This window comes from Dendronephthya gigantea, unplaced genomic scaffold (assembly GCF_004324835.1).
Source record: "Dendronephthya gigantea isolate DGI-Jeju-01 unplaced genomic scaffold, DenGig_1.0 000000F, whole genome shotgun sequence".
Lineage (NCBI taxonomy): Eukaryota > Metazoa > Cnidaria > Anthozoa > Malacalcyonacea > Nephtheidae > Dendronephthya > Dendronephthya gigantea.
Genome location: NW_021163010.1, coordinates 5,670,940 through 5,693,279, shown reverse-complemented (window position 1 = coordinate 5,693,279; position 22,340 = coordinate 5,670,940). Strand labels below are relative to the sequence as shown.

At 35.6% G+C, this 22,340-nt stretch overlaps 2 protein-coding genes across 3 annotated transcripts; both read right to left on the bottom strand.

The window, feature by feature from the left end:
* Positions 1-1,550: 1,550 nt before the first annotated feature.
* On the bottom strand, positions 1,551-3,303 carry LOC114516560 (chaperone protein DnaJ-like). The gene has a single exon (XM_028536088.1). The coding sequence runs from the start codon at positions 3,245-3,247 to the stop codon at positions 2,495-2,497; it is 753 nt and encodes a 250-aa protein (XP_028391889.1). The 5' UTR covers positions 3,248-3,303; the 3' UTR covers positions 1,551-2,494.
* Positions 3,304-3,653: 350 nt separating this feature from the next.
* Positions 3,654-22,260, bottom strand: LOC114527995 (arf-GAP with GTPase, ANK repeat and PH domain-containing protein 11-like). Of its 2 annotated transcripts, XM_028549640.1 has the most exons (19): positions 21,863-22,260; positions 21,379-21,748; positions 19,648-19,712; positions 17,278-17,448; positions 16,584-16,725; positions 15,840-15,977; positions 10,873-11,081; positions 10,345-10,419; positions 9,281-9,385; positions 8,501-8,594; positions 7,380-7,979; positions 7,041-7,129; positions 6,822-6,899; positions 6,614-6,701; positions 6,141-6,258; positions 5,913-6,017; positions 5,727-5,814; positions 5,130-5,294; positions 3,654-4,771 (listed from the first exon to the last, which is right to left on the bottom strand). In XM_028549640.1, exons 2-19 carry the CDS (start codon positions 21,536-21,538, stop codon positions 4,607-4,609), a joined length of 2,655 nt encoding a protein of 884 aa, XP_028405441.1. In that variant the 5' UTR covers positions 21,539-21,748; positions 21,863-22,260; the 3' UTR covers positions 3,654-4,606. The 2 variants fall into 2 exon arrangements, with proteins under 2 accessions (XP_028405441.1, XP_028405504.1); XM_028549703.1 differs by lacking the exons at positions 15,840-15,977; positions 16,584-16,725; positions 17,278-17,448; ... (1 more) ...; positions 21,379-21,748; positions 21,863-22,260 and adding an exon at positions 12,934-13,748.
* Between the last annotated feature and the right edge of the window lie 80 nt (positions 22,261-22,340).

Here is a 22,340-nt window from a genome sequence, read left to right as displayed (position 1 = left end):
AATTTTTTTTCACGAAAATTTGACAGGGTGATATTCTCGAGCGTGAAAAAATTTAATTTTTTTCACTTTTTTGAAATTCTCTTAGATTTTTTTTTTTGACAAAGAAGTATTTTGTCTTGGGCTACCTGTGTCAAGCCAGACACAGTAGCCCAAGACAGACACAGGTAGCCCAAGACAAAATACTTCTTTGTCAAAAAAAAATCTAAGAGAATTTCAAAAAAGTGAAAAAAATTAAATTTTTTCACGCTCGAGAAAATCACCCTGTCAAATTTTCGTGAAAAAAAATTAAGGTAAGTAAACCATAGTTTTTTAAAAGCGGGAAATTGTTTAAATTTTTTCGTCTGACTTTCTTCATTTCAGGCTTTTTAGAAGACACGTGTTTTAAAACTTTTTTTACTTGTGCTTTTCTTTTAATTTTCAGGTACCTTTGAACGCGATAATTTTCTTTTGGTTTTTTATTTCAAATTTTTTTTCAATTTACAAGTCTTTCGCAAAGTTCGAGAAGTCTTTTCACTGTTTTACACATTCCAAATCACACCGAGATTGTTCAGGCAAATTTTGTTGCATTGCCAGGAGTTGAAACGTTTGTTCTCGGATTGAGAGACGAACGTCTTAACCACTAGACCACCGCGTCATTTGTCGAAAGCTATTGTTCTCTATTTGACCTGATCCTTTTCGATGAATTTTAAATTAAATAGTAATTTCGGTAGGAAAAATCGAACCTTTCCCATGCAGGATTCGAACCTACCCTTACCACCTGGTAGGCCGTAGCCTTAACCAATGGGCCGTAGGATTGGTTGTTGATAGCAGCCTTAATATATATGTTATTGAGGTAGCCCAGTGGTTAAGGCTTCGGACTACCAGATTGTAAGGGTAGGTGTGATTTGGAATGTGTAAAACAGTGAAAAGACTTCTCGGACTTTGCGAAAGACTGTAAATTGAAAAAAAATTTGAAATAAAAAAGACAAAAAAAAATTATCGCGTTCAAAAGTACCTGAAAATTAAAAGAAAAGCACAAGTAAAAAAAGTTTTAAAAACACGTGTCTTCTAAAAAGCCTGAAAATGAAGAAAGTCAGACGGAAAAAATTTAAACAATTTCCCGCTTTTAAAAAACTCATGTTTACTTACCTTAATTTTTTTTCACGAAAATTTGACAGGGTGATTTTCTCGAGAGTGAAAAAATTTAATTTTTGACTGGGAAGTATTTTGTCTTGGGCTACTGTGACAAGCCAGACACAGGTGTGAGCATACCTCGTTTGTTTTTGGAGCTGAAGAAGTCTTGAATTTTGGTCGAAATGGTAAGCGGTACCTTTTATCATTTTTGCCCAAATTGACGACTTTTGAAAGTTTCCTAAAAATCTGCATTGAAACATGCCGAAAATGGTTTCAAATGTTTCACTAAGGCTAGAGAAAAGAAAACCTAGAGAGAAGACTAGAGAGGAAAAAACTAAAGAGAAAAGACAGATAGAGAAAAACAATAAACAATAGAAAGAAACTAGAGAGAAAAATAAACTAGAGAGAAAAAAAGCTGGGAGAAAAAAAAACGCACATATATTTACATATTTACAAAGACTAATCAAATAAATTCAAATTCGACCATAATGATAAGGGGTCCTTGATCTACTGATCTTATTTATCTATAATATAAGTTGTTTTGCAGCCATGCAAATCATAGGAATCATAGGATGTGTGTTTGATTATTGTCCAAAACAGATTAGATCTGCAACAGTGAAGTAGCAACTTACTCAATTGAAAAATTGTATTAAGAATATTAAAATAAATTATATATATACATATATTCTTAGGTCTCAAATGACCCCAATAGGTTTGAGTAGGGATAACCAAATCTAGATTTGATGATCCCTACTGGATTTGGTAATCCCTATATCTGACACAGTAGTCTCAGAAAGTTAGTTTTGCATATGTGTATTACCCAAACATGCTAATAAGTAACAAATATGTGTATTTCACACTATTGGCTCACTCTTGTGCAACATAAGCATGAAAACATCTGTAGTTGACCTTCTCACTCAAATAACTAAATAAGCCGAAGCACCAAGATGCATTCATGTGTTTTTTATGCTGAAACTCTTCCAATGATAAATAAAAGATTTGCACACTTGTAAATAGAAAAAAGGGGACTCCTAGAGTGGATAAGAACATTACATATATGCATTCGCAAATGTAGACTAAAAAAACAAATTATGATGACTACAGTAAACATGTACTCCTAACATTTATTAATGGATGTTTGTTTGAATAGGTGTTTTGCCTAAGAAACTGTGCTGGCACACAGTATTAGTGATCGGATTCGCTAATCATTCGCTATGTATAACATTATTTGCATTGGTACATTATACAATTGATGCACCAACAAGCATCACAATATATAATAAGTCATAAGTGGAGGCTTCACAGAATGCACCCTGACTAAATGTCCACTTGAACCCCCAAATACATGTACATGGACATATGCAATGTAGTGAATTCATAATCATTCAGTTAACTTTTTGACAGATAACCAAAACAAAGCAGTTGCCCCAATTCCCAAACCAATTGCCCCCATGATAGGATGGTTTTCTATGACATCTTGAAAAGTATTAGCTAACCATGATATAGCATGAATTCCTAGAAACATTTTTTGCTGCCTACGTCTTTCTTCCAAACTCATATCAGAGGGAAAGACAACTTTTAGAATGACAGTATCCTTCTTTCCCACAGCAATGAATGGCTTCCATTTTCCACTATATATACCATTAATATGGAGGGAATTTTCCCCTTCATCATTTTCAAAAGGGAGCTTTATTTGCCCTCCATGTTGTGCTACAGACAAGGGCACATCAACTTTGTGATACGTCATACTTTCTTCCTGGAAAAACACAGGCATATCACCTCCATACATGAAGTCTGAAAATACATTAAAGGCATCATCCATTGTAAAATTTTCTGTTGAAATATCGCCGCTAAACGTAGTAGTGAAACTGCCAAAATCAAAATTGGTATGACTGTCAGTTGAGAACGGGTTCCTGCTTCCCTGCCTTCCCAAATCATATCTACGTCGTTTGGCTGGATCAGATAGAACTGAAAATGCTTCAGATAAATCTTGAAATTTCTTCGTAGCATCAGGCCGTTTGTTCTTGTCTGGATGATACTTCAGAGCTAGCTTACGATAGGCTCGTTTTATTTCATCTTGCGACGCTTCCCGAGATATTCCAAGAATATTATAATAGTCTTTTCTCGCCGACATTGCTTTTTGGTGGCTTACCGAAGTCAATTTGAAGTTCTATCTATTTATCCATCTATGATGCAATCCTCGTGTAAAATCATGCGCGAAATCTTCGTGGGTCTCGACATTGGGGTCTCGAGTCTCGACTCTTGAACACTGACCTGTTGACTTATTAAAGCTATTTTTTACTTCCATCCTGTAAAACAACGTTTCTGACAAACTTTGGAAACTAGTGAATTTCCTACTCAACTTCCATTCAGAATTAGTACTTGCTTGTATCATGGATGATAAAATCACGTCTAAAACTAAAACTATCCCTGCTTGTATAAACAATTTTCATTTATTTTGGGGGGTTAGCCCCCCTGTATGTCACTCATTTCAATTTTCAAAACTTTTAAACACACAGTCACACACACACACAAAAAAATTATTTTAGTAATTTATTTGTGTCAACTGATGTCCAAGTCAATCAATATATATCTTCATAATTTATTCTAAATGTATATCAATAAATTTACATATATAGATATAATATATAACTCTCCATACGAACGTGATTAACGCTTATATATGTACAAATTATGGTGGAATTTCAAAATGCTCGTTGTTTAGAGGTGCTTCCCACAGCCTTACGTCACTAATTACTTTGACTTCCTTACAACATAAAAATCCAGTATTTTGTTCCAAGTGCAATCTACAAGTCGTCACGTTTTGGCTGTTTCCTCGAAAGTGCAACCAGATCATAAATTTCAACTACTGTGATGTCAGTATGACATTTTCAAATTCCGAAACCTATACTTTTCGAAAACCAAATTTTCTAAAATAGTTGCGCAAGGCTTTCCTTTAGTTTCACTGTCACGATGTCTCTAATCAAATGTTACATGGAATTCTGTTAGGATTGCGAAGAGTGGGAGAATGATAGCTGTGTCGTTTGATATTAACGAAGAATAATGTGGATCTCTTCAGAATTTTTGAAACGCGGTAAATTTACAAAACGAAAGGCAAGCTTGGCGTGAATGGATTTTTGCAAGAAAAACTAAAACGTTCCTTGACCCAATATAACCAGAGTGTAGCGTGGCAGCGTCTTCAAATAACTTAGCATCGAATGTGGTATAACAACTGCCTAAAATAGACAAAAACACTTCTCGTTTCGACCTGAGGGCCTTCGTCAGGAGAGTTTGTATGAGAGTTAGTATGAGAGTTATTAGTTAGTCATACTAACTCTCCTGACGAAGGCCCCAGGTCGAGAGGTGTTTTTGTCTATTTTAGGCAGTTACAACATATGATGCTAAGTTCCTTGACTCAGTTTTTTGAAAGGGTACTTTGCAAATTGCACTACGATACTTTGACTTTAATTCCCTCGATATAAATATTTTAAGTCTATGATGTTAGATCGCTACTATTATTGGAAGAGCCACTACATGACAAAGAACGACCCGTATCTTGACATCTCAATATTTCTTCACATTCCCTACTACCGCTTTCTCGTGCGTACCACAATGCAGTTCGTCCATTGCCGTCGGTCAAGGTCACGTCTGCAAAGTACTGAATAGAAAATACAAAATGAATTTCTTCTGAGGCACTTGTGGTCCACCCATCAATAGATTCTTGTAAAAATCAGTAAAATTGTGACTAAACACTTTGTAATAAGTGTAAAAACTTTGTGACTACTTCTGAACATTATTTTTGTCACTTTGAAGTCACGTTTCGAAAACATGTTTAAGTGTTTAGGAATATTCGTGATTGTGTTTTAAGTTTTCGAAACTTTGTTTCGAGTTCTTTTCAGATCGTGTGACGCAATACGACCACCATGATTTTAAATTTTAAGTGTTCCGACGTGAATATGAACGTGAATAAAATTCACGTGCCAATTTATTATAATTCACGAATGTTTGTCACTCACCCATATCAGTAATTGCGTTAAAACGACATTTCCCTTCGATGAAGAAATATGAAGCGAAGTTTTTAAACCATCGTCTTCTCTTTCGTTCACATCTTTTCTCTCACTATGAGCTAGTAATAGGATCACTTGGCTAAGATCGTCCTTACGAACAGCTTTAATTAACCGCTAAAAAATCAATTAGATCTGATTCAGCAATCAAGGACAAGAGAGATAAACTATTTCTACGGCTGTGTTATCTGAGGATACAGTAGGTCTATAAATATGATGACATAACTGGGCTTTGCTCTTTCAAAACTTGATCGATATCCACAGTTTAGCCTATGGACATGCTTTGGAAAATTGCTACCAGTATAACAGTATTTTTTAGTGCCAAATTCATTTCTGAAGAATAATTCTCATCCATTTAGGCTACACAAGCTGTAACACTTTGTATACACACGTGTCTTATGAATACGCATCCAATAAGTTGATTTCGTCCAAATACGTGAAAACATGGCGTAAATTAAATCTATCAATTGCCTATGCAACACCCACCGGTTGAAGTACTACAAGGTGCGGTACGAAAATGAGGAATGTTATGATTGTGCTGTGGCCTACCTGCCCTAAAGACTGCTTAGAAGTTGGTAATGGTTTGAGGAATTCTTTATTCCGATATTTTGATCGTATCCACATCTCCTTGTCTTCCCTAAAACAGATATTTGTTGATATGTTTATATAGATAACATGTATCAGTATATTCCTCGACAAACTCTCTTCAAATCCTTACTCTGAAATATGAACTACCTTGGTGATAACGGTTTAGGTTTAGCTTCTGGTTTAGCCCGAGCTTCCCAAATACTGTTTGCTAACGTATTTCCTATTGACAACATTACTGCACGTTGTTCCGATCTAAATATAAAAAACTGGTATGAAAACTGTAGAAAATTGAATAATTATGAAAAAGTGTTTTAATCGTATAAAAGTATTTCAATGAATACTTTTTAGATGGAGTGAACACCAAATTACACTTACGGCCATTGGTCGAGATCAAGCGAACGAACTCGGGAAACGTGTGTCCCAAGATTTCTATGCAATCCAGAACAGGCTATGCATATTAAAGCACCCAGGTTTAGCGTAGCCCAATCAGGGTCTGAAAGTGAAATGATAAAATCTTAAAATTATTCCTGTAATTTCTCCCTGGCCATGGCCCATGCCATTAAGTTGCATAAGATGCAACTTAATTTTTCGGACGTGTTTCCGGGTCGGTTATTCCACTGTCAATAAATTTTGGGGTTTGCAGTATCCCGATGGACAACTCATTTTGTAATCGGTGACATGACGATAAATGGCAACATGTGAAAGACGCGAACGAGTAAAAGCCTGGGGATAGGGCGAGAAACATGCGAACATATTTTGTTTACTTTTGTACATGTATGCGGTCAACCTCGTGATCAGGATATGAGAAGGGACACTCTGGGTGCAAGGTAAGTGATGCGGTTACTTACTGGGCTCTCCACAGTCAGCACAAACATTATTTCCATTCACAAGACGAATTGGCTGAAGATCACTTTCTGACGATGAACTGCTATTGATCTAAAATAAAGAATTTTTAGTGATACACTGAATTTTATAAACACGCATTTTTGAGCGAAGCCTCGTGGGAATTTGTAAAATACAAATACAGGATAAAAATACGCACAAACACGTTCTAACCTTATCTCTGCCACTCGGGTTTGACTGAAGGCATGTGAGTATCTGTTTTTCGATTACTAGAACCCATTTTTCCCTCTCCTAAACCAATACAACAATAATGATAACAGATATGCTAAGTGATTGTTTCGAGAGTTGCTGTAAATGTAAGTGGTTCATGTGGCGCTAGAAAACCTTTAACAGTCCACTCTCTACGAACTACGAACATTTGCACAAACCAACCTCTTGCGACGGGGCAGCGAAATTCCACGATTTACCATCGAGCGAGACAATTTTAAACTCGTATTCCTCTGCGTGACCGTTCCGTGTATCTAATTAGGAAAATTGATCTCAATTAATGCTGGAACGATAACGTTAACATCTATAACTTGTTTCGTACGGCTGCCTCGTACATCTGCCTCCCATCCCATCAGATAGGCCTGTTGCTTATTTTTATCGGTGTAGCACCAAAGCTACATACAGTAGGGTGCATTGGTGAAGTGAAAAATAAACCTAAACTTCTGTCTAAAAACCGATACACACGCAGACACAATCTCATATAACCCAATATGAATAACCAACCTATCTTAGAAGTATCATTCGCGACCATCATCTTTGCTGTCCCGTGACTTTTCGATCGCCGATGACCTTTCCTTTTACTGCTATTTCCGGGAAGAGTATTCGAGTCTATACGGCCCTCTGGGGTGACAGTTGGCCACTTCCTTTCTTTACCGTCACACGGCGTTGTCGCAGGGGTCGTTGCAGGAGTTGTCGCCGGAGTTGTTGAAGGGGTTGTCATGGTTGAATTTGACTCGTTAGTACCGTTTGCTGCCTTCGCTAAACTCTTTTGTAATTCCTCGGGAAAATTACTAAAGTCAAGCTCACACGATTTCGTGTGTTTGTTATTCCGCCGATTCCGACCTCGTTTTCGAGGTATCGACTCGCTTCTGTTTATTGATTCAGGCTTGGATTTTATCGCTGTTGGTGTTACAGCGGCCATAGCATGATTTGCCGTGCTCGATAATCCTGATTTCATTTCAGTTTCATTCTCCTGAGTTAGAAAATCATTCGATATGACTAAAGATCCGTTCTCTTTCACCGTATGATTTTGAAGTATTTCATCTTCTAGGGATTGTGTTCGGTTCACTCCCGGGCTTCCAAGTTTTGGCGCCGCCGTCCTTCCTACAACGACGAATAGTGCAATAGAATTACATGCAGTGAAAAAATTTTCACGAACCATCGTAGGCTTAAAGTAGGACAATACGTTTGCGACCATGATTAATACATCATAGTAAATAAATTATTATAAAATATATGGTAAAATAAACGAATTCAAAAATCTTTTTTAAGAATTTTGCCAACCGTATAACCATTGTTACTGTGTTACTAAAGCCCGTTTTCCATTAGGCGAATTTATTCGCGCGAACAGATAAAAAGTAGGAAGCGTTTCTACTTTTTCGCGGCGAATTTTTTCGCGAACCAATCACATCACCGGATTTCAAATACCACTATCGCCTAGTGGAAAACGTGCTTAATCTCTCAATGGTGTTATTTTGACTGTACTGAATTCAACAAATTACAAATTGATGTTGTATATTGCATTTAGTGTGGAATAACGTTTTTGTGATAAGTGCATGATCACGGTCAGTTTAAATCATACGAACAAATGCCCCCCTTTTATTTTGTTAAATTGCAGTAATTACCTGGCAACGTCGCGATGGGAGGTATTTTCCCAGGAATTTTCACCGTCGATTGTTTAAGAAATATATGTTTACCGTGAACATTTCCAATGTAATCCTATACAAAATATACACATTATATATATGTATATTCAAAACACGATAAATGTTTCTGAATAGCCCATTTTTCAAAATTGTGTTAATGAGACGTCGGGACCAACCGAGAAATTTTCATTGCAGATATATTTTAGAATGTACTGATAAAAAACATGTTTTAATATTTTTTGTCTTAATTCCTGATTGGGCCAATCTTGACAATGACGAGTTCCACTCTAAGTGCTGATGTGATAATGCAAAATCTTTGCGGTTATTATTAATGGCCAATTACGAGTTTATTAGATCCTCAATCTTTTTGCATTATTGTACTGTCCATTCGAAAAAAAGTTTTGATTTGCTAATAACTATGCTTAAACAAAAAAGAAAGACGTATTAATTTCAAAGAGTAAGAATTATTTTTCTACATCATAAATTCAAGAGTCAAAACACAGCAGTTCTGCATATTTAAGGTCAATTTTGACTCCCAAAACTATTCTTCTTAATTTTGACTTCTTTGAATATGAAGTGTGTAGTTTGAATGTTGTAGGTTATAGCTAAACTGATGAGTAAAACATCGATAACAGTCGATATTATGATGTATGTATCTGAACACTTATCATTATCTTAGTTGTATCTCATTCCCATGCTGCGAGACGTCTGAGGCATTAGGTCATTAGGCAAAACACTGAAATACAGATAGCTACTCACATTCACTGAGGGGTAGTACGTCAGAACTCCTTCCTCACTTAGAACCACAAATTTCTTTTTCCATTCTTTATTTAGCGAATTTGTAGCTCTTTTCAAAAGATTTCCCTAAATTGTATTGGCATAATCACAGGTTTAATTTAAACGTTGTGGAAACTTTTACGTGGGTGTACATGCAAAAAACCCCGCAACAGTATAAATCCACCGTAAGGGAGGTCAGGGGTGGTGAACGTCTGCAGACCTTGGCTAACACTAGCCAGGCTCCTGTTTGTGATAGAAACTAATATTACATTCAGGAAATAAGTCTGGTTTTCTAGAACTTGCATACTTTTGATATTGTTGATACTTTCGATTTACAACGAAATTAATATTCGTAATTTTTAAGCGTGAAGTAAAGAATATTCTGCCGCGGTTTAAGAATTGTTTAAAATAATTGTTTAAAATTGTGAAATCTTGTTATTCACATACTTAGAAGATTATGGCCAAAAAGCTGAAGAACTCCTGTGGAGAAAGCGTTTTTATGACCTTATACAAAAACTGAAATATTTTCGGCAAAAATTCTGCCACAATTTTAGCTCAGAGGGTGCAGTAGAGGGCAGTGTTGTGGGGTACAGTTAAAACTGCATGATACAGTGCAGTAGAGTGAAGTGTAGCGGGGTACATTAGTGTACAGTTGCACCATACAGTATAATAAAGGCGTGTTTAGTAGAGTATCTACACAGAATACAGTATAGTTACACAGTAATGTACTATGGTAGAGCTAGGGCAGTGTAATGGCATATTTGAGTACAGTTTCATGAAGTAAGGTCCAGAGAATGTCCAGTGAATAAGAATACATTGCATTATAGTCCAATATTGTGCTATATAGAATACTAAAATTTAGTTAAATAAAATGAATTTCAACACACTGGTATGCACTTTATATAGTACAGACTGTACAGTGCAGTGTACTCACTAGCAAAATTGAAAGCATTCTATTGTTTTTACTGTTGCAACATAAGCTAGTATGAAGCACTTTAAATTAGTACAAAGGCCTATTACAAAATTTTTCTCAGTTGTTTACAAACCTGTTTGACAGGAATGAAACGTCCTGGTCCAATTTCCTGGTCTCCATCAATCTCATCTTTGACCTTATCAGTTTTCTAGATTAAAAAATTGCATGGATAATTTAATGCCAACTATTGTATTATGAATTGAAGGTCAGGGGTCCAAGCCTGCAAAGATGAAGGAAATAAATGCCTTCCTAAACTTTCAAAGTAATAATCTAATAATTCCTTGCCAATGATCAGACATATTTTGAAGCATTCAAAGAACACATACACACTGTGTAATACCAGGGGGGAGATACCAGGTTTAGACCTGTTTTCAGGCTTGAACCTGTCACATGAAAATGTGCTCAGATGTATATATATATATATATATATATATATATATATATATATATATATATATATATATATATATATATATATATATATATATATATATATACAAAATGCTTTAGGTAAAGTCTATACTCTATAACTTAACTAATCCAACACCAGATAATGTGGTAATGGACAAAGCACAATCAAAGTACACAATTAAAAACTTACACTTCCAAAAATAACAGTTCTTCTTCGTGTTGTCCTCCCCTTTGATGAAGGTGTTGACGATGGACTAACAGTGTCAGTTGTTCTTGAACTACCACTGCTCATTGTTGAACTAACAGATGTAGGTCGCCCTTCAGTTGCTGATGGTGGTGATAGCAAGGTATCATATGATGTTAGTACTGCAGAATCTCTGTTTGCCATTTTCTCTGAAGCTAAACAACAGGAATAATAGAGTGTCAATATAAGGCTGTGTGGGAGGGGACTGTCTGTGCATTTGCAAGTTGGATACTGGCCCTTTAAGTTTAATTTTTTGCTTACATTGTGCTTAGATGCACTTTACATCTAGTATTTTGGCCTGACTAATCTTACTTGTTAGTAGAAGAAATGTTAGTAGAGGAAAAGAAGTGTGTACTAGTACTAGGAGTAGGTTTAGTCTGCCAGTTTCACTGTTGATATTTATATTTTCCAAAAACTGGAATTAAATATATGTATATATTACTACCTATGAACTACCTTTTAACACAAATTTTATAAATTTCCAAAGTAAGCAAAATACATATTTAAATATGTACAATTCTTCAGCAAAATTTTCGTAACAGTAGCGTTGGCTACAAAAAGATTCAATATAAATCTTTCCTTCGTGGTATTTATACTGTCCGTGTAATTCTTTGTGTCAACTTGCGTAACAATTTTGTACGAGTAAACATGAATATTGTAAAGAAATTACGAAAACCATTATAGTTTACGTATATTACAGTCTTTCTCCTGAAAACTGTAAAATTCGGCGTTACTCAAACAGACAACATGCGTTTGACAAAGTGTTAAATATTACAAATAGCGTGTCAATGTCAAAGATAACGAGGATATAATATTAAATGTAAGATTAAACAGAAAGTTAGAATATCGATCATTGTTCGTTGGAGACAACACTTGGGGCTTCGCAATTGTAAGTCTGCCGCGTTCGATCAGTATTTTATACCAGTATTTACATTTGTCTGTGTCGAACATTTTATGAATATAGTCAATATACTTACAACATTTTTATGGCTTAGAGTTTTGTGTTTGAACAAAGTGGAATCACTATAGTGGAATCACTATCAATATAAATGAATTTCGTATTGCTCTCCCGTAGAAAAATTAGTACTTCTACAACTTTTAAACAAAAGGCCAGCGTCAAGAGCATCCAAGTTTATTAATAATAATACGTACGTATGATGAAAGGAACGCATAGTGAGATAATTTGCATGATAAATAGAACAAACTGGACGCATTTTAATAGCTAAAACTTACAGACATACAATTAGAATGGGGGTTATGCAATCTACAAATTCCCACAAAGCGTGCAGCCATATATTATATAAAATTTCTTGTCATAATTTACTGTAAAGAAAAGTGAAACTACTTGAGTTTTATACAAATTCACATTTCACACACTTAAAATTCTAATGAGGAGGATCAACGCCAACGGAACTAAATGTTATCTTGACATGATATACTGGACTGCCAGGCATATAATAGGACCTTTGCGACTTTAGGTACTGTACAGCCCTCTTGCTCAGAACTTTATAGTTCTGTCCATGCACGATGTACGAGACCTATTGACATTGACTCACATTTCATCGATATGGCGAATATCAGTAACAATTTACAAGTAATGAGGAACTATTACAAAGCATGCAACCTGACACTGTGCCTATTGAATTCCTCGCCACAGTAATACAATCGTGTCATATTCGGTATTTGTTATTAAACTAGAGTCAGATGAACTTATAAACTACTGAAAGTTTAGTAAACGGTCAAAAAGATTCTAATATTAATTACTTCGGCATTTCACACAACAATGTCGCAAATAATCTTTCCGACTCTTCCGTTAATAGGCAGGTAGAGTGGCTCGAGAAAGCCAAACAATTTATTAGCCGAGTAAAATAAACAAAATCGTCAATTAATGCTTTATATGACAGTAGTCCCTATAAACTAAATCTAGGATTAATAATCGCGTAGTAGAGAATTAAACTACTTAGAGCTGGTTTTCAATTAACTTGGTAAATTAAAATTAAGGAATACCGTCAATGTTTGGCGTCTTCGATTCGAGGATAGCTGCTTGTAGATCTTCCCAGCTCGTAATAACATCATATGAGCCAGAAAGTTGAAAACTTCGTCGCATCATTTTTTCAAATGAACGACAAGCGAGCAATAATCCAGCACCAAATTTACTCACATTTGCCGGTGTTGATTTTGAAACGCTATGCCTATGATCGTCAACTCCAGGCAACAAACTAACCAGTTGTTTTGCATCTTTGCCACACTTGACGGCTTGCTCCGAAGTGCTCACGACGGAAAAACGAGAAGTCTCACTACCGCTATTGTCAGTCTTTGAATGCTTCGAGTTTTTGAAGAAAAACATCGTTCGCTCTGAACACCTGTCTCAGTATTTATTGAAAAATATTATCATCCGAAGAAGACGAACTTCCTTATGTCCTATGTTGTACAATAATACGCGAAGCGATAAGTAAACAATTGAACATGATTCCTTGTCCAATACACGGAGCCAGCAAAGGAAAGAAGAGACTTTACCTCACACTGTTGACATTTAAATTGTACTTTACCAAGTTCTGGTGATATTTAATATTATATAATTATACATCTCGTTCTCATGAGACGTAATATCCGCTTTGCAGTCGAAAAAAAGTGTAAGGTTTCGCCGACTATGAAGAACTCACTTAACCCACGCATAACAAACTTGGACACACCCAGAATTCATTTCAACACGCACAGGTGTTATTGTTTTTAATAGATACTGATTACAGGGCATTACTGCAACCTGTTGTTTTCTAAACAATTTTGACGTTAGTCCTTTTAGAAGAGTTTAACATGGTGCAATGAGTAAAAACTCCAGTTTGGGAATTTCATCACGAGGTATGAAGAACAGAGGATACCGTATGCCATCTTAAAATCAACATATGCGGGAACTTCAAACTGCTTATATGGCTCCACCGGTATATGACAGGAGGAAAGAAAATATCTATATGGATTAACAAATGTCCTATACCCTGCAGGACCAGCAACCGCAGTGGGGAACCGCGTTTGCGATGCGAAGTAGTTTAATGGGGAGATCTTTAACAAAACAATTTTGGAAATAGGGAAAGAAAATATCGACATGGATTTTCTTTATTATTGCAGAATTCAGTTACTGATTTCCCTTATTGCAAGAGGTATTGATCTATTCGAAACCAATGTGTTCAGTCTGCAGAGGCTAATAATTCTTCACTGTGCTCGGTTTCCCTGAGATCCAGAACATACTGCCATCCAGTAATGCTCTTAAATCGCCACACCAATTCTTGCGTCAAAAATATTCGCGATGTGATGTATGGCAGGTTGCCTTAGCTAGCGATGTCATTGTTGATAACCCTTTTTAAGTTGGATAGGTAATCCTAAGCCCACCTGTCATGGAGGAGGAGGACTTGTTGCTTCGCATCTCATCGAGTTACTTTGATTAGTTCTTTTGAATCGATTCTATCCAAAGCAAAGGCGAATCTGTGGGCGAATGTAGCTCCGGAACACTTATATATATAAAGAATATAGTGTGACTCTCGCTCGAGAATCGCTTTTTGTGCGGTGGACTCTTGGTAACGACGCCAACAATCGCTTTGACTCTCTTCATCTTTTGGTACGACGGCAAAGTCTTCTTTCCCGACTTTCAGGTACATTCGACACCGTGGTTTTCTCGGCATTGCTGTAATGGTCTAGGGCTCATGTCTCTTCAACTATAATATATACGTCCAAGTATCACAGCCTCCTCCACACCCGGGAGTTTCCTAGTGGAAAACTTTGATCACCTGTCGAAAAATTATGGCTACCGCTACCGCGTATAAAGTCCGAGTGCCTAGAGAGGTATGGTAGACCAGAACTCTAAGGTAAACGATTATTTTTATGAATTGTTCCTCCGCCGGCAATTCTGATTGAAGACGAGCTGTCCGAAGTAATAAGTATCGCGTGTAAAGACCGAACAAATTCCGTAAATGGATTAAAATTGCTTTTTTAACCCACGTTGATCTGGGATTTTTTATACACAGGAAAGCAGGTCGTAGGTGATATTTGGACGTTTAAAAAACGCAACCTCGAAATTTCCCACGAAATCGACTTTGTTCATAATTACACTACGCGACCTGTCCGCCATCGTATGTGACGGAATGATAATTGTAATCTAAATAGGCCTTTACGGCTCAAAAGAATTTGGTTTCCTACGAATCTTGAATGACTTCTACCAGTATTATATTCCAGGGCAACAAAGCATTTTAAATTCCTGGACGTGTAATAATCTTCTATTTAATTATATAGTTCTATTTTGTGGAACAACTTGACAGCCTAGCGCTTTGAATGGCGAAATGAACCCCTGGGGAATCTCTTTTGTGTTTAAGAATAAAGTGGATTATTTGGGGAATTCCGAGTTCGCGTAGTTTTATACGCTGTCCAGGGTGAGAGCACCTAATGCCTTACATGTTTGGTTGTAATATGACAGACGTTGTTTTGAAAAAGTGAATCATTGATTGATCTAAAACATAAATTTTGTTCCCATGTTTGCATATGAGTTGGCGTCAGTTTTTTTACGTACCCTGCATGTATATGTTATGTAATACTAAAGTTGTACAGAAATGCTGTACTGTAATGTACTGTACATTACAGTACATTACAATTTCTACATTACAATTACATTACAATTACATTACATTACAATTTAGTACATTGAATTTCTGTACTGTAATGTTGTACAGAAATGTTGTACAGAAATGTTGTACTGTAATGCTGTAGTGTATAAAATTTCCTAAGAAATCAACCTTGTTCTTGAGCACAAAAGTATGACCTTTGGGTATTTGGAAGTTGAAACAGCTTGTAATCGTATTCATGAGGAATAACATGAATTATAACAAGTCATTTTCTTAAATATTAAGGAAACAGCTGATGAAGCTTACCTAATTGGAACATTTGGTTTACACTTTCTCCAGTTTCCAGACAAACTTCGATATAAGTAAAGTTATTTACATCGTTCAAGCGTCTTCTAATTTGACTGCAATGATGATTTGGACTCGGTGCACAGTTTTTTCCATGTTCTGACAAAGAGAAATAAATTTTGAAAAAAAGAAGAAAAATAAATCAAATGTATAGGGATTGAAGAAGGCGAGCTAAATCGTGCTAATCCATGGGCATGGGAATTTAAATGTTGTCTCGAGCCCTAAAATTTCTCACAAAAAGCCTTGACTGTAGCTGTAAAATTCTATGGAATTGCCTCGAAAATGAATAAGGAATCCTTATTTGCTCATAAAGGCTCTCATTTTTTTACTCACTCTTGAGAAAGGAATTTATGAACTTCAATGCCACATGCGACTCTCAAATATACAATGTTTTTACATGCATGCAGGCTAATCCTTTTTTTTTACATGGAGCTATGACATTACTGACACAGATACAACTATATGTCAGACGTTGAACTAATGATGGCAAACTCCAACTGGCGAAACCACATCACAACCACAAGAGAAATGCCAATTGATGCCTAAAAATCTCGTTAGAACCGCAGAGAAAAAGCCGATATTTCGCTACTCGCTATGCATTAGCTAATCCAAATCATAATGCAGCTTTGCAATAGTATACTCAACTAAGTTTTCGCTAACAATAACAAGTATATACTATTAATAGCAGTTAGGACTGGCCATTACCTTTAATCCCCACTAAGAAGATGGGAATGTCCGATAAATCTCTGTAGTTGGACATTCTCGAAAAATAACTGGGTAAAACACTCGAACTAAGCTCGTCATCAATATTGAATACCAACATTAGACCATCCAACCAATACACAAACTATACAAAAAAATACTGTAATTATAGAAACTGAATTATAAAAACGAAATGGACAACTTTCATTTTCGGTGGTAATTTTTCTATCGGAAATACAGTACTCCGTCTGTCGTAAAAAAAGCAAAAGTTTACGAGTTGCGATGAAACGGGGCCAGAATTTAACTGAATTGAAAAATCATTTTTCCATTTTGAAAATTACAGCTAGAAAAACCGTTTTCGCGTGCAGTAACCCCCAGCTCCTTGCCTTCTTGGCCCAGAAAAATAACAACCTTCTTCCTAGGCCCAGAAAAATAACAACCTTCTTCCTAGGCCCAGAAAAATAACAACTTTCGACCTTAAAATGGTTGTTTGATTTACCACGTGTAATACGTATGATTATATCCAGAAGTTTTAGCCATTCTAAGAGGCTCCCTATCCGTGCAAGGTGGTGGATTTCGCTCTTCTTAACTGAAAGGATGTCCACTATTATCGATAATCACACAAATGTCATTCATACTACGGATTCTTATTAGTTCAATGCTACGGCTTTTCAAAAATCTCTCTAGTGATTAGCACCTGAGATTCTGGTGATCCAGTTTCGTTTCTCATCAGTAAAAGGTAACTTTGACCATCAACAAGTACTTCCTTCTTATGGCATCCATTTAGTCTTTCCTCTTTAGGACATTCACCAGTCAAATATCGATGAATTAATGCTGATTTGCCAGAGGTTATGCTACCAACTACACCCTGTGAAAAGAAATAGTCCAGTTTATATATGACAGTCAGCGTTCAAAGGTTAAGCAACCTATAATTGACGTTATATAACATGCATCAGTTAAGCCCAAGTACTCCTCCCTATACGGTCAGAATTGACACTACAGCAAATAAGGCAGGTCAACGGTCACCGTACAAAGCCTTTTATTACAAGGCATAACTACCGACATATTTTCCTGCAAAGCTCTGGAGATATCTCGAAAGACTGACATTTAAAAATCGATAAAGGATCGTTGGAATATCTATAATTCTTTGCATATGCAACGTCTTAGGGTGTGATAAAAGGCCAGTTCACACGGTCACGGGCAATTTTTCGATAGCTGTGATTGACTAAGTGCAAGTTACGGAAGTTCAAAAAAGGGCACTTATATACCGAGCAATCATAACTATTCACTTATTGCATCCATCAAAAGAAGAAAATTGAAACTCTGTCTCTGTCTTGAGGCATAAAGTTGAATGAGCTGATCATTTAACTTTAAGTTGTCCTGTCAAAACTTTGAAATATAAACATGCATACAGGCCTTTTGCAGGAAATGTTTTTTTTACCTGTTAGGCTTTTCAAAACCGAAAATATCTTTGAAGCGAATTTGCATTCTGTTGAGTGTTGTAAGTTTTCCATATTTGCAGAGACAAATTTTTATGCTTACGATTCTAAAAGTCCACAAGCTCTTTCGAGTTCAGGGTGTAGGACAGCCATAATGGAATTACACTTAGCTATACTTCAACTAAGGGTAAGAACGTCATTCTGCCATATATGCTTCCGGCTGAAATTGAAAACATCCGACTAAAAACACACTTGTCGATTTGTCCAGAGAATGTGTCCGTCACATCGCTTTCACTATTTCGAACCGTCCAAGGAAGGTTTTGTATAAGTTAAAGCCTCAAAAACATGTTCATTCAGTTTTCTAGGATTAGGATATCTGACCCCATAACCAACGCCCAAGTTTTTTTTAGAATTATCAATTTCTTTGTTGTGAGTAAGGAGTAGGCAGATCATGGCATTTCAGGTTTTTTGTTAGCTTATTAAAATTGTGATATTCGACTACGACCTAGAAGGAATTTATCTAGTTTGTCCTAGTGTCATATTCAACTATAATTATTTGAGTGGATTATTATTGTTGTTGCAATAGAATGTTTTATTTTTTCACTTAGAGTAGACCTTAGTTTGTATGTAAATTAAACCATTAAATCACATGCTCTAAAATGACCAACTATGCATCATTAAAATCATTATATCATCAGTTTGTATTTATTATCAGTTTCCCATCCTTTATTTAACCTGCACCTTCATTGTTAACAATTGGTTTAAATTACATATCCACGATTCAAAATTTCAAGAAAATTTATTATAAATAATTTCACTATCATGTGAATTGAAATAGCACCTGTCCATCCTACAAAAAATGCTCTTAGCAATAGCTTTTTGTTCAAATACTAGATTGACCAATTAATAAATTACTAGCATGCTTGTTAACTGGAAGTTGAATAATTTTTGCACAAATTAGTTGAATAACTTTAGGTAATAAGTTTATGGAAATTTTTATTACCCTTCCATTACAATAATATACCTGTAAGTATTTTAATGCATGATTTAGATATTCTAATTTTTTAGCTAAATGGTGAAAAATTTCAAATAAAATTTGGGGAATGATTACAAATCCTTCTGTCAATCACTTCTGTCAATCAAGAAATATACATTTTGGCACTTTCCCATGTGCAGATGGGAAATGTTTCAAAGGAAAGAGTTGCTAAAAAGTTTGGCATTCAACTTTTTTTAAATTTTATTGACAGATAAAGTAAACTAAAAGCCTCTGAATTTACACAATATGACTAGTTGTATTCCATTCTCATCTTAATAAAACTTAAGTGAAAAAACTAGCATACTAGGAAAACTAGAGTGAGCAAACTAGCATGCATATGATTTAAACAGAACAAATTCTGAATCTCCTTTTGCAATCAGAAACAGAAAATATTCTACCACTTTCTGCTTTTTAATTAAAGTACATATAAATTTATTTAGTTGAGATATATAATGGGCTATATAATCATTGGAAATATTACACAATCCCATAGCATTTTTAAACTTCAGGAAAATATATTCTATATATCTGAACTTGCCAACCAGAAATACAGTAGGATACAAGAAATAAAATGATCAGACAGTCCACTCACCAACTTTAATTCAGAATCAGAAGATGGCTTTACTGCATTGAATTCTGGGCTATTCTGGAAGCAATCTAAAAAGGTAATTACAACATTAAACAGTATTTCCACAGTCTAAAGCAGAGTGAATAGAATTAAAATATGATTAGGCACACATTGCAATATTAAGAATATTTTTTGAAAGAACTAAGTTATTAGGAAACCACCAAACCGTAATATTAGGCAATGCTGCACAAGTAAAAAACATCCAGAGTATACAATTGATCATGAAATATTTGAGAATAAGAATGTGCAAAATAATGGGGAAATTAAAAAGTTAAATAACCATAAAACTAGTTGAGGGGAAAACAATATTCTACATTTCTACTTAAAATTATGGATATTACAAACATTAATAACAACTGAAAACTATTAAGGAACTAAATTCTGTATTGACATATTCCCCCAAATACTTAATAGCCAGACAACCATGAAAGAATAACAGGGATATTGCATTTATCATTCTTGAATATTACTAGCATAAACTGTCATATATTGGACTAAACAAAGTTGGCAGATGGTAATTTGCAGAAACATAGTTTTTTTACCACCCAAACTGACAGAGATTGACAGTGATAAGTTGCCTTTTGTTCTCAGGAATATAAAATTTCCATTAGACAACTTCCTGAAAGCAACACATCCTTAAATGTTATTACAAGTTGATCTGTTCAAACAAATAACAGGATTTCAACCTAATCATCAATTATTTTTTATATCATGAGTTTCTACATCCAGCGGAAATTGAAATCTCAGCAAAAACTGACTAAGGTTATACCAAACATCGTCTTAAACATGGTTTATATCACACGACATATATTTTTGTAGCTAAATAATGCGTACAATGCTCGGTATTTTGAGTATGTTTGTAGCGTACCAAGCAGTATTATTATTAAAACCCCGCCAGGACTATAAACTGCTTATGATGAAAACAGAGATGAAAATAACTTCTCTAAAATGCTTTGAAAGAAATAAACACCAAAAATATTTCTTAGTTTGGCAGTTTTATGAAACGGAGTAATGGCATGCGATGCATTCATAGTAAACTTCTATCATCAGTTATCGCATAAAACTTCAGAAATGCCCTTGTTGACATTGAATAACATCGTATGACATTTCCTAAGCTCCTATTCACAGCTCATTCATCAGCAGGACATCCCACGAAGGTACAACATCATTTGAGGTCTTCCCCATGAAACGTTCAGTGAAATTAACGATTTATGTACAAAATACATCGATTTGTCGAGAACGTCAACGATAATAAATTGCATTTATTCTTAAAAATATATTTAAAAAATATCTTTTAAGAGCAAGAGTTTAAAGGGTATCGGGTACATAAACATTAAAAGAAAGCAGACTAGCCGACAGACGGTCCGACAAACAAATACACCTAGTAATTTATCGCGATAAATGCAAGCGAACTACATGAAACAGATAGCGCAATGGAAGGAAACAATTTAGAAATTTCGTCTAAAATAAACATGGACTCAGTTATCATAATTTTTCTTCGCCAATATCAGCGGCAGCTGTTCCGATGCGAGTTTTGAAATAATTGTAGCTTTTTTAAAGCCAAAATTTCTATACTAATGAATACTTTTAAAATTCATTAACGTGCGGCAACTCCGCAACTTCGAGTGACAAGTGAAATAAACATTGTACAAACACGAAGAGGTACGTGTAGAATATGTTCTTGTTACGACATACCTTCGATATTATTCACCAGCTCCCGCATATGAATCTTCACAGGAATATTATCAATTTCTTGGAGAATGTTGTATAGTTTATCTAAAGTTTGGTGAAGGCTCTCAAATCTCATTGCCTCACGACGAATAGCACAGGCCATTGAAGGGATCGGTTCGGTCATGACTTGGTCTAGCTGCAAATCCTTCTCTTTTTATACGAACACAAGTTACGTACATTCGTTTCTTTGTTGTAATATTATTTTGCCAAGCCATTGGTCAGAGCGACAGCTGCCAGATGCTCTCTTTTGAATGCAACATGATTGTGAAATTTGATAAAGTCGATGAAGTTTGAGATTCTTTATTGACGAGCCTTCAACTTCTTAGACTGCGGTCTGCAATAAACATATCACGTCGCTAAATCCCCCTATGAATCCTTATACCCCTTCATATACATCATTATCCCACTTTAGCCCTACTCTGCGAGATAAGAGCTAGGGCCGACCCACTGGTCAGACCTTTCTATTTTCAAGAATGGACCTCTTGCAGAATAGACCAACTTTATATGATCTTGTATTCTCTTCGCGAGCCATATTTTCCGTAATTTACAATATTTCGCAGCCAATCTTGGCGAAGTTTTGTCGCCTAAATGAAAAGTTGTTCTATTGTATTATGCAAGTGGTCCTTTGGTGCAAAGAATCTAACAACCTGTTGTCCCTAAGGGACAATTTCTGATATGAGTAGGTATAATAGGATAAAGAAGATAGTTTAAGGATGCCTTAGGAAAAATAAGAACTTATAAAGAAGCCATTTAGAAAAAGAAGGGTAGAAGCCCCCGGCACGCGTGCTTTCTTGGGGGGGGGATAAGAATTCCACAAAAAAGGAGGGTGGAAGCCAGCGACACGTGTGCTGCAGACATCACTCATAAAACAATGTTTTTTTGAATTGAGAATTTTTTTTTGGAGCACTGTCCGCCACAATCCAAAG